This window comes from Catharus ustulatus, chromosome 29, assembly GCF_009819885.2.
Source record: "Catharus ustulatus isolate bCatUst1 chromosome 29, bCatUst1.pri.v2, whole genome shotgun sequence".
In the NCBI taxonomy this organism is placed as follows: Eukaryota; Metazoa; Chordata; class Aves; order Passeriformes; family Turdidae; genus Catharus; species Catharus ustulatus.
In genome coordinates, this window is record NC_046249.1 from 139,515 (window position 1) to 154,568 (window position 15,054).

Sequence of the window (15,054 nt, forward strand, 5' to 3'; positions counted from 1 at the left end):
TTTTGAAACCCTAGTGGTCAAAATATTTTCTCAGACTAATGCTACTGCGTTCAGTTAAATATGTGTAATAAAATACTGCACTATTCATGGAAATCTAACTAGTATAAGTAAACTCTGATGAGGATGAACCAAAAAGAAGTTACATGTGTATATGTATTTCAGTCTTTTTGGTAGAGCCTGGTAAGATTTTCTTGTTTGTAAGTATGATCTATTTTTTATCAGGGCTTTGGCAGACACAAGACAGATGGGAAAACTCAGCAAAGACCAGTTTGCCCTCGCCATGTATCTCATTCAACAGAAGGTCAGCAAAGGGATTGATCCTCCACAAGTGTTACCTCCTGATATGATCCCTCCCACAGACAGGAACACACCTATCCATGTAAGTCAGCAATTTGTTGTCGATAATACTGAACTTATGTGCTTTTAAAGTTACGGGCTTTGAGGATGAATTTTGTATGGTTTTTTTTAGTATTATGCGAAGGAATTGCCAGTATTTTTTCTTATCTCCTCTTACAAAATTTGTTTTAACATTTGAAAATATAGCTAATTTTTTAACAACCAAGAAGTAAGTAAAGAAAAATGCAGTAAAATACTCCATAAACTGAGGAGTAATAATGCTGGAAAAAATCTAGCATAAAACATAATCCTTTGTCATACAGAAGGTTGAGTCAGGGAACTTGTAACAGCAAATATTAAAAGCTGGTTAAGCAACCTGTCTCTGGCAGTGATCAGTACCAAAATCCTCCCTTGGAAACATAACCTTTTTTAATGACTAAATGAGAGGTGATGGCTTCCTAGTTTCTGGGATTCAGCCTTTGTAATGGCAGTCCCTGTATCCATGACAGTCCTGTATCCATCACTGCTAATACCACTTTACTGAAGCATGTGACCCTGCTTTGTTCCTTTCCTCAATAGCATGTCAGTGCATTTTTGAAACTGAAAAAATACTTCTGTCATGTCACTACATTCACCTTTTCTATAGATTATGTTGTGTTTTTCTTGACTTTTATTTGCTTTCCCTAACCAAAAACCTTTGGAACTCTAAATATATTTGAATTATTGCTGTTGCTATGGTCCTCCTAAGGTTTTTCCTATATCCTTTTCCTATAGACTCTGTCAGGTTACTTGACCCCTGTAGGAACTGAGATCTCAGCACTAACAGAAATGCGACGTGTGAGTAATTGCAGTGTCCAAAGGAATGCACATTTCTAATGTATGCTTCTTGTAACTTCAAAAGAGTTTTTATTTCTACACCTTTGCCTGTCTCTGCTCTTGAGTTCTGTGCTGACTGCTCTTGGCGAGGTGATAATGTCACAGCAATGTGAAGTGCCCTGCACTGGCTGCCAGCCTGGTGATGTTCCTTCCTTCAGCAACTGGAGATGTATTGATCTGGCAGGAGGTTCCTGGGACAGGCAGTGCAGTGCTGTTGAAATTATTTGTGGACTAGTTCTCTGCAGCTGTGAGCAGTAAATACATCTTGGTGTGAGCGCTTTAACCTTCCTGCTACTTTCAGTTAATTGCAATTTTTTTTCCCATGTAGTATGTGTTTAGCTGAGCATAAGATAAACTGTACGCTACTGTGAGCTCAGTTAAGCGACTCATATCCTAACCAGTGCAGCAGCTCATTTTAACTTATTTTCTTAGTCATGTTGGGTGACACCTGGCTGTGATCCTATCCAGCATTTAGAACAGGTCTCCCAGCAAATCTGTATCTGACCTGACCATATAAAAGTGATTTTTGATTTTCTGCCTTGAAGAATTAGTCTATATTGTTGCTGTTACTTATGATTACTTAATGGCATGTTACCAAAAAAATGATCCCCCAAAAGTGAGGACTTAATTAAATTATTTAAACTGTATATTCACCTATTGTTTCTACAAAAATATAGCATCTTACTCTGCCGGTCTTGGCCTGTTGGTTGAGTTCTTATTTGTTTTCTTAATATTTAATAAAGCCAAGCTTTCTGTGGTTATCACAGCAGTCTCAAAGTGAGTGAAGCAAGCAGACTCTACATTCTTCTGTTTAAAATGCTTTATATATCAAAATTGTAGGTCTCCTGGTTTGTCATACTAGCACTGAGTTCAGTGCTGCAGTTTTTGCTCAGTTGCAGTGTTGTTTGGTTTTTTTTTTTTTAAGTGCAATCCTTTTTATAGTAATAACCAATTTTGTACCTAATGCTGACATCCTTTCTTAAGTCCTGATAGTGATTGTCTTATCTAGAAGGCAGGGGATGCCCTCTGTATCTTTGCTGATCTATGCTTGAATGAGTGTAGAAACAACCTGCAGGAAGTGGAGTATTATTGCAGAAATTACCATTAATTTGTGGTAGGGCATTGGAGGACTGGAATTACAATCTGATTTCATTAAGTCCCCTGTAAACTTTACTATTGACTATAGTGGAACTGAATTTTTGGTTTTGATTTTTAATTCTACCATAGTCCGCAATTTCCTTGTTGGCACTGTGCCTATCCTTTCATTGTTGTGTGTTCAACTGTTAAACAGGCATATTAAAAATTCTCCTGTCTCACTGGTGGGACTGTGTGGCATGTTCCTTGCTCGTTACAGAGTAATTTGATGTCTCTCGTAGAATTTTGCAAATGCAAATAAAGAGGATTTTGTATCCCATCTCTTTCTTCAACCTTTGTTAAAGAAAGAGCTTCTGTTACAACTTGACATTTTAATAGACTGTTTCATTCTTAACAGGATAGTGCAAGTTCTGTTGGATCAGGAGAATTTACAGGGGTGAAGGAACTGGATGATATTAGTCAAGAAATTGCACAGCTGCAGAGGTAATAGTTGTGGACTGTTAACAAGATCTTGTTGTAGAATAACAAAATAAATCTATAGTACTGGTGTGACAGTTACTTTTATTTTCTTTTAGTCATTTTGTCATTATTTGTTGCTGTAATTGGTGATGAATTTCCTAGTGATACCTTACAGGTCTGTCAGGTGACAGAAGATTGATGATGGGCACAGATGGTATTTTTCAGAGAATCATTGATACACATGCACCTTTTCTCCTTTAAAGAATACATGAGAATACAGGCTGGCATTTTTATCTGCATGCTGTTTCCAGAATAATATTTAATTGATTTTTGCATGTGTGTTGTATTATTTAACTGATCGCAAATACATGTCCTTGTTTATCTGACAGGGAAAAATATTCTCTGGAGCAGGACATTAGGGAAAAGGAAGAATCGATCAGACAGAAAACCAGTGAAGTTCAGGTAAAAACTCTGATTATCATCAGTAGTTTTCATGTTAATCTAAGCAATATAAAGCAATTTAGCATTTTTTCTGTCCTTCTATCATTCTTTCTTTCTTGGGGTTTTCCTCTAACTGCAGAAAAAAATTTATTGTACTGCTCTCCATGAGAAGTGTTTTCATCTGATGCTGGCTAATATGAGCGTAGTATATGTGAACAGTTTGAAATGTCTTTTTTGTTAGTGTTTAGCTAACACTAATATAGGAAATCGTTGTTTGGAGAGTATGGGTTTCGATGATTAGGATAACTCAATACCGTGTGCTCTGTGTCACAGTCCCTCTTCCTTCTTGTGAGCAGTGATTTATTTATTTCCTGATGTCTTACACAAGTTCCTGCAGAAACAGAAGAGGCCAATGCAGGGTGTAGCCTATATGATGTAGAAAATATGCTGAATTTTGCTAAGTTCTTTGTCTGTGACTGATCCTTCCTTAAGACAACAGCTAAATGTGAGTTACAAGTTGTGGAATTTTCTTCAGGAACTGCAAAATGATTTAGATAGGGAAACAAGTAACTTGCAGGAGCTGGAGGCTCAAAAACAAAATGCCCAAGACCGCCTGGATGAGATGGACCAGCAGAAAGCCAAACTGAAAGATATGCTGAATGATGTAAGACAGAAATGCCAGGAGGAAACACAGGTGGTAAGTGTATGTTAATTCTGGACCTGCTCACAAGTAATATGTGTTCTGTTGAGGGAAGTTCTGTTTATTTAATGAATAAACTTGCTTGCTTTCTTTTTACCATAAATAGCAATTTTCACAAATACAGAGGTCCAAGAAAGGATTTTGCTGTCCTTAGTACCTTCCATAATGGTCATAAATGAAAGGTTGAACCTGGTGATCTCCAGGGGTCCCTTTCTACAGGAATTGTTGTTCTGACAATATACAAAACACTTATTCCACTTAATAGGGCAATTGAAAATCGGTAGTCCTAACCCATGAGACAGTCCATGGCAGTGGTGCTGATTTTGATCACTCTCAATGTCATCAGGATTGAGTTTTCAAGTGGATGCAATTGCCAGTGGAAATAGGATGTTCCCTTAAGGTAGAAACTTACTGCATAAAGAAATCACATAAGAAAGCATTTAAGGAAGGTTATAAGCAACTCTGTAATTTTAACTCTTAACAGAGTTAAAAATCAACCTTAAGCTACTTGATAAATGTTTCAATGGAACCAAGTTCTGAAGGTGAGCATCAAGGAAGCAGCTTTTGGTTGCCTTAATATGTAGTGGGATATTTCTCTGATTTAAAACAGTATTTCTTGGTATTATTGAATGTGCTTTTATCAAGGATTTTGTGTAACAGCAGAAAGCAGCACGCATTTCTTCATATTAAGTTGTAAATATTTTCCTTAGTATTTGATAGGTTGCTTTACCCCTTTCTATTACTTATTATAAATTCACAATTTAATAAGTCCCATTTATTCCAAATTTCACTCTAATTTTTCTACTGCGATGTTTCAGATTTCATCGCTGAAAATGCAGATTCAGTCTCAGGAATCAGATTTAAAATTACAGGAAGAAGACCTTAACAGAGCAAAAGCAGAGCTGAATCGTCTCCAGCAAGAAGAGACTCAGCTAGAGCAGAGTATCCAGGCTGGAAAAGTGCAGCTTGAAACAATAATCAAATCTTTAAAATCAACCCAGGAGGAAATAAACCAGGTATTCACTGTACTTTATACAATTTTTTGCTTCTTGAAATGCTGAGTTGAAAAACTATTTTTCAGAGGAGGAAAAAGTCCAGGTTCATGAAATCAGCCTTTTTGACTGGTGTTTAGTAGGTTAATTCCTTGTTTGAGTCAGAAGCATTCAATTCTGGTGGGGGTAAAATGCAACTGTCAGGCACCAGTGTTTAAGGAGACTGTAAGAATGACAGTGTTGTTGAGTGTATAACACACTCAAGCATTTTTCCTTCTCAGGCAAGAAGTAAACTCTCTCAGTTGCAAGAGAGCCATCAGGAAGTGAATAAGAGCATTGAAGAATACAATGAAGCTCTCAATGGGATTCATGGTGGGAGTCTGACAAATTTAGCAGACATGAGTGATGGCCTTGGGCAGACAGAAAGAAGCAATTATGGCACTATGGTAAAAAAATACTGTTGTTTAGTATATTTTGCACTAATTAAGCTTCTGATTTGCACCTAATCTGAAGTATTTTTCAGTTGATATTTGGCACCATGGTCTTGTGGATTTATAATCTGTCACATGTTCAGTCTCGAGACAGAGGTGGAGCTTTATTTCCAGTTCAGGTGTTTGGTTTTTTCTTGCATGTTGTCCAGTTTACCAAGGTGAAACCTTCTCTTGCTGTAAATTTCCCTTTATCATGTATTTCCTTCTTATTTCCAAAAGAAGCTCTACAAATTTCTGCTTTACAGTGAGCTACCTTTATTATATATTCCATGTTCCCTTTCCGAAAGGGTGTTTCTCTTTTGCATAAATAATTGCAGCATCATCTTTCTTGTTTGTTACGTTTTTATTTAATCAGCATATTTTCCCAAATCATAAAATCTTTCAAGTTCTTAAGCATTTTTTGAGTCAGTTTCTTTTGGATATCTAATGTTGATTTGGGTGTTAAATAATCCTCTAAATTACAAGAACTTTCTTTTGTTTTTTAAGCCTATTTTGTGTCTTAAATAAGATAAAAGTTGCGTGCTTGCTTGGTTCTGCTTGCACATCTATATGTATCCTTCCTCATTATGGAAACATATTAACCCTTGTAAACACAGTATTTGCTATGATTTTAGTATGAAGTTAAACGTGTAATGTGTTAGCAAATATTTACCAGGGATTGCTGTTTTTATGCTGTACTTTACACCTTCTCTGTAAAAATAAACTGCTCAGAAGAAAAACAGTGTAGATGAAAAAGAACAGTACATTGAGAAACATGTACTTAAAGGTCTTAAAACACTTCAGTGCTTAGTTTCTGTGCTGGCATGGCTTGCATAAATATATTTAATTTCCAGTGAAAACTTCCAGATGTTTCACTTACTTGCAAAACCTAGGAGCCACTTACTGGCAGAAAATACCAGTCTTGTTCATAGCAATTTTTTTTAAGCCATTGTGCCACTTTCCTGTTTCTCAATTCTTCCTTCCTCTTCCTCGTCTCCTCCCTCCCCCTGTTCTGAGAAGTATTAATTAGGATGATTTCCTTTGCATCTTGTAAAGGGATGAAAGAATTCCCGTCTCTTTGTGGAGTTTGGGGCAGCTTAAGTGGGTAGTTATTTCTGGATATTCCTTACGTTGGGATGAAATGGCTCTCATTGTCCCTGGAATTCTGCTGTGCAGGTGCTTGTCGGCCCTTGGGGCTTCATCAGAGACTTCCCAACCAGCCCCAAGCCTGGGCTAGCATGCAAATGAATGTCATGAGGAGGTTTCATAACTTCAGTTTGCTGCTTGTTCCTGCAGAGTATTTTCTGCAACTTGACAAGCGTAGATTTGGCCTCTGCTAAGAGACATCTTGTCATCAAAATGTTGGGGTGACTCTTCCTGCATGAAGTACTTTATCATGGGAAATCAGTATTTGGAGCTTTAAGCTCAAAGATGAGTTAACAAGAAGAAATCTATTATTTGACTACTCAGTAGTAATGTGTTGTATTTGTAGTCCACAGATTATTTATGTATCCTTTCCTTTTAAATAAGTGTCTTACCTGAAGCTAAGCTGTAATGGGGAGGGGGAAAGAAATTTTTTATAGTTTGGTGTTTGGGGTTGGTTTGCTTTTTTCATTTGAGTATTTGAGAGTTGAATAGATTAATATGGGCAACAGTTTAACATTTAATTGATGTATGTACTGTTATCTTTTGGTGTTCTGTGTAACCTTGGGGTACATGTTTCCTTCTGCTGTGTAACTGCTTCTACCTAGATGTCACATATTCAGAAAGCTCTTTAGGAAGTAATTTTAAAGACTGTTAAACAGGAACCAAGATAGCGTACAATTTCTGCTAAATGGGTAACTGGGCATTTTTATCATGACAAACTGCTGTTATGCTTCTCCTCTTAATTTTTAGGATGATCCATTTAAGAATAAAGCCTTGATGTTTACCAATAATACACAAGAATTGCATACAGACCCATTCCAGACAGAAGATCCTTTCAAATCTGATCCGTTTAAGGGAGCAGACCCCTTCAAAGGCAGTAAGTGACAAGTGCTTATTTAAGACCTTGAAGACCAGTTGTTGAGTAAATTATATTTTCACAAACTTTTATCATCTTGCTAAATAGTAGATAAAACAAATAGTTTTTTCTTTTCTGCATAGGTGACCCATTCCAGCATGATCCTTTTGCAGAGCAACCACCTGCTCCAGCAGGTAATAGCCCTTTTTAATGACAGGACAGATGTGGTATAAACAATTCGTTGCCAAAAACAAAGATTTACAAACACAAAAGAAGCATAAAGGTTTCCCTGGCTTCAGATTTTTGGTTTACATGTGGGAACATAGAAACCCAACAGGGTGTGCATTCAGAATCAATATGTTTAATGAGAAGTGTGTAACTCTTTATTAAAGTCTGAAAGCTTCATATAGACACGTACTTGTTCAAACTTAGTAAATACCCTCTGTAGAGAAGTCTCTGTAAGTCTATCAGATTTACCAAAACACTGTGTTTGTGAAAGAAAAATCGTATCAGTGAGTGTGAGGTCAAATATAGAATGTTCTTTATAGACACACTAGTGCTACATTCTATTCACCTTTTTGTACTCCTTCTAGATCCCTTTGGAGGAGATCCGTTTAAGGAAAGTGACCCATTTCGTAGTTCTGCCCCTGAGGATTTCTTCAAGAAACAGGTGAAGAGTGACCCATTTACCTCAGATCCATTCACAAAACCCCCCAGTTTACCCTCAAAGGTCAGTAATTTTTGAATCCACACTTAATAGATTTTTTTACTATTGACAGGCTTATTGTCTAAAAGCTATAAGGGGTGAAATAACGCAAAATACTTTTTGTCTAACTGGTGAAATATCATTAATTATATTCTTAAAATGTAAGTATGGATTGTTATGGCAATCAGCAGTGTTCTCTCTGGTTCCATGATAATGAGGTACATTCACCATGAAGGTACTGGTAGGATATTTTTTCTCTGTTGGGAATTTCAAACCAGCAGCACCCACTCATTCCGCCATTCCCTCCATCCCATAGATTTGTGCAATCACATAGTGAATGAGATGGAGGAACTGCTCTGGCTAAAGGATTCCTGAGACCTCAGCAGACGCTGGAGCCAGCACAATGGAGGGACTGCACAGAACACGCTTGTTAGAGCCATAGTCGCAGTTCTAAGCTGTCCTGATGTACATGTGTGTGCTTGTTTTGGGGGGGGTATGAATTTTTTGGTTTTGTTTTTATTAGTATTTTCCTCACTTTATGCAATTCATTGAGTGTTGCTATGCAACCCCGGTTTCAGTCAGTGGAAAATTTGTCTTGCAGTATAGGATTGTACTTAAATAAAAGCCAAACTGAAGAGCAACTGTAAAAACCATCTGTTTAAAAAGAAGCAGTATACAGACTCCCTGAATGAATAATAACATAAATGGATGGCGCAAATATTCTGTCTCTGTTGCTTAAAGACTGAACAATTCTGTGTTTTCATATTTTGCCCTGGTAACTAACGTTGCATATATTTCAGTGGGATGCTCCTCTCACTGGTAGGTACCTGATGTTTTGTTCTAGGCTATTAATAGCCAAATGCAGTAATAATGTAAATTTCATATAATCAGTTGATTTTATCTTACTCTGTCCACTGAATAGAGTGGTCTGAAATTGGAAACTTATTTGTCTTAAAGAAGAGATTTTGATAGGCATGAAAAGGTAAGTGCACAGTCCAGCAGAAAAATAATTATGTGTATCTGTTCTTATTTAGCCTGACCCTTTTGAAAGCACTGATCCTTTTACGTCTTCCAGTATCTCTTCAAAAGGTCCAGGTAAGAAGTAAACATTTTCACATGAAGATGTATAAGGAGGTATCTTTTTACAAAAGAAGAATCAAATATAGGAGTTGAGAATAAAGAGTCTTGTGAACTGTTGGCAAAAAGCGTTGTGGTCTTGTTCCGGTTCATTAAGACTGTCTTTGTGGCACTGTATATGTCACTTTTTTGTTCTTGAATTTTCCCTCCAAACAACTGGTAGAAAACCTATTGTTTTGTGGAATTCTTTTAACTTCTCACGGCAGGTCAAAATACAGGTGTGTTCTAATCACCTACCTAGTTTGGTGCCTTCATTGGCACCACCAAGCATTTCTTGTAATTCTTAAGTATGATGCAAAATAACTTTTTTCCCCGCATATCTGTTCCAGATCCATTTGGAACACTGGATCCATTTGGAAGTGGTGCTTTCAGTGGTGGTGAGGGATTTGCAGACTTCAGTCAGATGTCCAAGGTAAAAGTTAAAAGGAAAGAAACTGCTTTTTAAAATGTATGTACAGACACTTTTTTAAAAAGTGTGATATGATTGTAAATTTTCAGCTGTCAATCTGATTTTATTAATTTTTTTCCAATCAGCCTCACCAGTTGTGTAGCAAAGAATTTTCCAACCATGCCAGATACAGCAAAGTCCTTCTAAGACTGGTAGATTCAGTAGAGATAAATAAACTTTTCACAAATATTTTCAAATACCAGATCTGAAAAAGAAATTAACTTGTAGTTTTAACTTGTAAGAAGAGGTAGTTGTTGCAGATATTAATATATTTTAGTGTCCAGCCTTTGTCTAAGTCGTGGAAGTATCCTGACCATAAAATGATTAAGGTTGGATAAGGCCTCTGAGATTGAGTCCAACTCTTAACAAAACACTACACTATTAAATATATGTAAACAAACCTTACACCACTCTTAAGAGTCAGTCGGTCTCTCCCATGTTTTAAATGTGCAATTTCTGTTCATTTTAAATAGCAGATGAAGAAAGAGGTTCAGGACACACAGGAAAAAAAATGGATAATTGGGAAGGCCTTGGTCTTCACTTTCCTGAGGTGGAGTTTGGAATTTACAGTTAACATCAGTGTGCCCAACTCCTGACATTATTTCTACAGTGTTCTATTGAACACTGTAGAGTAAATGTTAAAAATAAAATAGGTTATCATTTCACTTTGACTAATTACATTTCTTGGTGATTTTTTTTTTTCTTCCCCTAACTTTTACTAGTTTGGGGAGGGTTTTAGCTCTCCACTAGATGGCAACAGCCTTTACCAATAGACATGGCTGGTTGAGGTAGAAATTTTAGCTAAGGTTTGACTGTGATTTTTACTTTTGTTCACAAAATTCCGCCTTCTTCATTTCACAGTGATAAATTTCCCTGCATGGCAAAATACTCGTGCACTTCTTAATCAATAGCAGTGTGTTTTAGAAAAGCCCTCTGAATACAGGAAGATTTAAGCGCATGCTTTTGGATATTCCCTAAGGTTTTGCTAAAAAGTCAAATACCTGTGTGTAACTTCAGAAAACCTTGGACTAAAAGTATCTCTTTCTGCAGTGTGCTGTACTTTTCCAGGTTCTGTCATGGTTCTGTTTATCAGAGTGAAGGTCAGGCTGTGGTATGACTGTTCATTGCCAAATAGTAAAAAGTAGTTTTACTTCCTTTTATTTTCTTCTCAGCTTTTTTTACTAGGACTAAAAAGTTCTAGAAGTACTTTAAATGATTGAGAGCATAAGGTCTTTTAAATGTTAATGGAATCTTAGCACCTCTGTCATTGGGCATTAGCGTCCTACACCACTGAGAATTCTGTACATGTTAATGCTTTTACTTGTCTTAACTTGTAGCTTCATGAAACCATAGGTATTCTACAGTGTTCTAACATCCTTTTTGTTTTCTTTTTTCTCATGTAGCCAATAGCTTCAGACCCCTTTGCCTCCTCTTTTGGGGGAGCGGGATTCACAGACGACCCTTTCAAAAACAAATCAGGCACACCAGCATTACCACCGAAGAAAAATGTCCCTCCACGACCCAAGCCACCCAGTGGTAAGGAGGTTTCCTTCTCTTGAAAGCTACTTCTTTCAATTTACAGTGTATTGCTGGATATAAGAACAAGCTGACAGTCTGCTGTCTATCTTGTATTTCAACCATGGAGGAAGATATGAAGTTACCAGTAAATTGACAAAATTATCAGTAAACCAGACTGAAACTTTTCAAACTGGAAAACAGATGATGAGAGAGTGCTATGACAGATCTGTAAAATCACATGTGGCAGGGAAAAAACCCTGTATTTTCTAAGTAGGCAACACGTAAGATTAGTAAATGACATCTTTAAAATAAAGAGGTTAGTTTTTATATGGTAATCTAAATTTAGGGTTTATTTCTATGTTTACCAGAGAATATGGTGAATGCAAAAAAGTTTAAATGGCCTTAAAAAAACCCTCTAGATAACTCTCAGAAGAAACAGAAGCAACAGGGTGTCCCAAAAGCCAAAATACGGGCTCTAACTCTTTTGTAGCTGAGTTGCAAGGCAGTCTGATTGTGGCTGCATCTTTATCTTGTTTTGATGTTCTACCTGAGGCATCTGCCAGTCAGCTACTAGATACTAACAAGAACAGGGCACACGGTCAGACAGACCTGTCCTGATCTGTCTATCCAGGTAGGATCATTCTTGCATTTGCACATTACTGCATGAATTAAACATTCCTGCTTCAAGTCCATTATTTACGAAAATCTGGGAGATACATAAATCTTATGAATTTAAAATAGTATCTCTTGTAGTGGAGCTACAATTTCTGTTCTTGCTGGAGTTGTTTTCAAGATACTCAGCTACCAGTGAAACTGTTTAAAGAACTGAAGCCATGTAGTTTCAAGTCTCCTTTTAACAACAGTGGTAGAGTTCAGTTGATATTAAGAGGGAACTTTCAGTTGGCTCAAAAAAACAACAAAAGCTGGATGATTCAAATAAATACTAAATATACCGATGTAATCTCTTATATGTGGTTTCTTTCTATTCCTTGTTAGAAACACGATTACTCTTAGCAAATGCAGTGTAATAGTAGCAGCAAAGGTGAGTACTGACTCACCTACATGAGAGATTTTGGATTTCCATGTCTCTATTCCCTCTTTTGTACATATTGAGGAATTTGGTGAATATTCAGCTGTATTATTATGTTTTTAATTTAAACATGTGCACTCAGCCTTTAATCAGCTGATTAAAAATGGTTTAAGTGTGTCTCTTCCCCCCTTCTAAGGAGATACAATATTTGTGAGGTTCCGCTGCTCTGCCAAAAGCAAATGTTGTTATGATAAAATAGACCAAGGAGGAAACAACAGGGGTTTTTTTAAAGCAAATGAGCCTCATGTGCTTATGCAGTTCTACTCCTCCCTTCCTTCCACAACTAAGGCAATCTTCAGTGGTTACTTAAAGCATGAGAAATTATATAGTAATATAGTGCGATTGTAGCAAGAGATACAGGCATAAAAGTGTGTTAGAATGGGCTTAGCAAACAAACAAGAAACTTCCGTTGTTTCTTACCTTTCTTATTGGTCTGTTTAATTAAAAAACAAGCAAGTGATAAAGATCTTGCTGAAGGATGAATAAATGCTAGTTATTACCAGACAAACCTGTAATTTGCCTTTCTGTTCCATGTGTGTACTCTTTTTAGTAAAACTGTTCTTTCTGTTTGGTGGGGCTTTAATATTGAAAAACACTTTTGTGGTTTGGTTGCATTTTGGTAGGCAGGTGCAAAATGCTCTAAAAGAAAACTTTACTTGTCCTGACACCTCTGCAGTCCAGTAGACAATAGAAATACTTTTGCAGAGCATTCCAAGGCCGTTGAGAGTGGAAACTAAACAGGATCCACCAGGGATTGTTCCTGATTATCCCTGATTTGGTGCTTTTCTGCATGTAAAGCTTTTGCATGTGACATGCAAACATTGTCTGATAATCCACTGAGGGATTGCATGATGTCCTGGACCAAAGTGTGCCACAGTTCTCAGCTTGCCCATGGCTCTCTGGTTTTGTCCAGATGAATGAGGAGTTTGGCTTTAAGTCTCATTTCTTCATGAAAACAAAGGCAGAGCAAACCCTTGGAGCTGAACACAGGATCAGGGAAACACTTAAAATTATGGCATGTAGTGAGTTGGAAGGATCGTGGAGTCAAACTGCTGGCCCTGCACAGGACACCCCAACAGTCTCACCCTCTGGCTGAAAGCATTATCCAAACACTTCTTGAGGTCTGACAGCCTCTAGGCTGTGACCCCTGCTCTGGGGAGCCTGGGCAGTGCCCAGCACCCTCAGGGGGAAGAACTTTTCCCTGAGCTCCATCCCAACCCCTGACACAGCTCCAGCCCTTCCTGGGCTCCTGTCCCAGAGCAGAGCTCGGCCCCTGCCCCTCTGCCTCACCTCAGGAGGAGCTGCAGCCCCTGAGGAGTCTCCCCTCAATCTCCTGTGCTCCAGTTGAACAGGCCAAATGCTCTCATCTGCTCCTCAGACCTTTCCCCACCTTCACATCCCTCCTTTGGACACTCTCCAACAGCTTTGGATCCTTCTGATTTTGTGGTGCCCTCAGCACTCAAGGTGTGGCCACTGCAGAGCAGAGTGGGAGAATTCCCTCCCTTGCCTGGCTGGTGGTGCCCTCCAGTAGATGGTGACACTTTGAGCTGCCAGGGCACACTGGTGACTCAGATCCAACTTGCCACCAACCAAGGACCCCCAAGTCCCTTTCCACATGGCTGGTCCACAGCCTCTTGTTCTCCAGTCTGTTGATGCATCCAGGGCTACCCTGTCACAGGGGCAGGATCTGGCACTTTACATGTTAAGTTGGGGATTGCCCAGTCCTCTCCTTTGTCAAGATCTCTCTGCAGCACATGTCTGCCTTCAAGGGAGTCAACAGCTCCTCCTAACTGTGTGTCATCACCAAACTTACTTAGTCTGCCTTCCAGTCCCAAATCCAAGTCCTTCATGAGGAAGTTGTAGAGCACTGGTCCTGAAAGTGAGCCTTTTGGACACGACCTCTGTTTACTGCATAGTGATGGTCAGAGAAAAAGGCCTTCAGATGTACCTGGAAAGACCTCTAAAAGAAGTTTGTGGTTCAGGGGAACTGCTCTCATATCCAGCCTCTGGACACAGTCTTTGTGCAGCGTGTAGGGAAATTTCTCTGCTGCTGCCAGGGTTGTCAGTAGCAGGATTGCAGTGGGTCGTCAGGTCTGGTCCTACACATCCTGACCTGTTTGCTGGCTGCTTGTAAAGTGAAAAAGGGTTGGTTGTTTTAGTTGGTTTGTTTGTTTATAGTTGATATTTGGGTTTTTTCACAGCTGGCCCATTGAGGGGCAGCTGTGATCTAAGTGTATTAGCAGATAGTTCAGTTCACAGCTCTCTGTGGTTGGTACTATCAGGCAGGGATAGGCAAACCCTTATTGTGTGGCATGGATTAGGCACCCTTCAGATCCGTATCTTTCCCGTCTTGAATACTAAGATTAAGAGAGGGTATGAAAATTGTGAGATTATTTAATTAGAGTTGCATCTTGGGTAGAATCTCAGCCTTATGCTTGTTTTGTTCATCATAAGTAATTTTCCTTCTTTCTTACTCGATTGTTGACCAGTCTGTCAAGACCTTTTAGATGTTTCAAAGTCCTAATCTGATCCTTGCCTCATGTTTGTTTTTATGGTAAAATACTGTATTAGTGTATTTTTTTTCAGTATAACTGTTTAGAGGTTAAGTGGAGAATCTTTAAAGAGAATTGGAGGAAGATTAATAACTCAGTGAATCCCAGTAAAGAATAGCAAGGAGAAGGTGTTCCTGAAGCAGCAAACCTAGATACCAGTGGACCTCAAAGCTCTGACTTAATGTTCCATGAAAAGATATGGAAAATCACCATCTCTGTCCCATACATGGTT

The 15,054-nt window shown here is 38.3% G+C and overlaps 1 protein-coding gene across 6 annotated transcripts in view; it reads left to right on the plus strand.

Moving 5' to 3' along the window:
- EPS15L1 (epidermal growth factor receptor pathway substrate 15 like 1) overlaps nt 1-15,054 on the plus strand; it is a 42,420-nt gene that overhangs the window by 10,454 nt on the left and 16,912 nt on the right. For 3 of the 6 annotated variants that reach the window (XM_033082212.1, XM_033082217.1, XM_033082215.1), the window contains exons 11-23: nt 223-379; nt 1,111-1,173; nt 2,705-2,790; nt 3,156-3,228; nt 3,743-3,904; nt 4,726-4,923; nt 5,181-5,345; nt 7,266-7,392; nt 7,515-7,565; nt 7,965-8,101; nt 9,112-9,172; nt 9,544-9,626; nt 11,066-11,198. In XM_033082212.1, the coding sequence (XP_032938103.1) occupies nt 223-379; nt 1,111-1,173; nt 2,705-2,790; nt 3,156-3,228; nt 3,743-3,904; nt 4,726-4,923; nt 5,181-5,345; nt 7,266-7,392; nt 7,515-7,565; nt 7,965-8,101; nt 9,112-9,172; nt 9,544-9,626; nt 11,066-11,198 (1,496 nt within the window). Of the gene's footprint in view, nt 1-222; nt 380-1,110; nt 1,174-2,704; nt 2,791-3,155; nt 3,229-3,742; nt 3,905-4,725; nt 4,924-5,180; nt 5,346-7,265; nt 7,393-7,514; nt 7,566-7,964; nt 8,102-8,150; nt 8,388-9,111; nt 9,173-9,543; nt 9,627-11,065; nt 11,199-15,054 lie in introns of those variants that run through there. The other 3 variants (XM_033082213.1, XM_033082214.1, XM_033082218.1) reach the window with 3 other exon arrangements.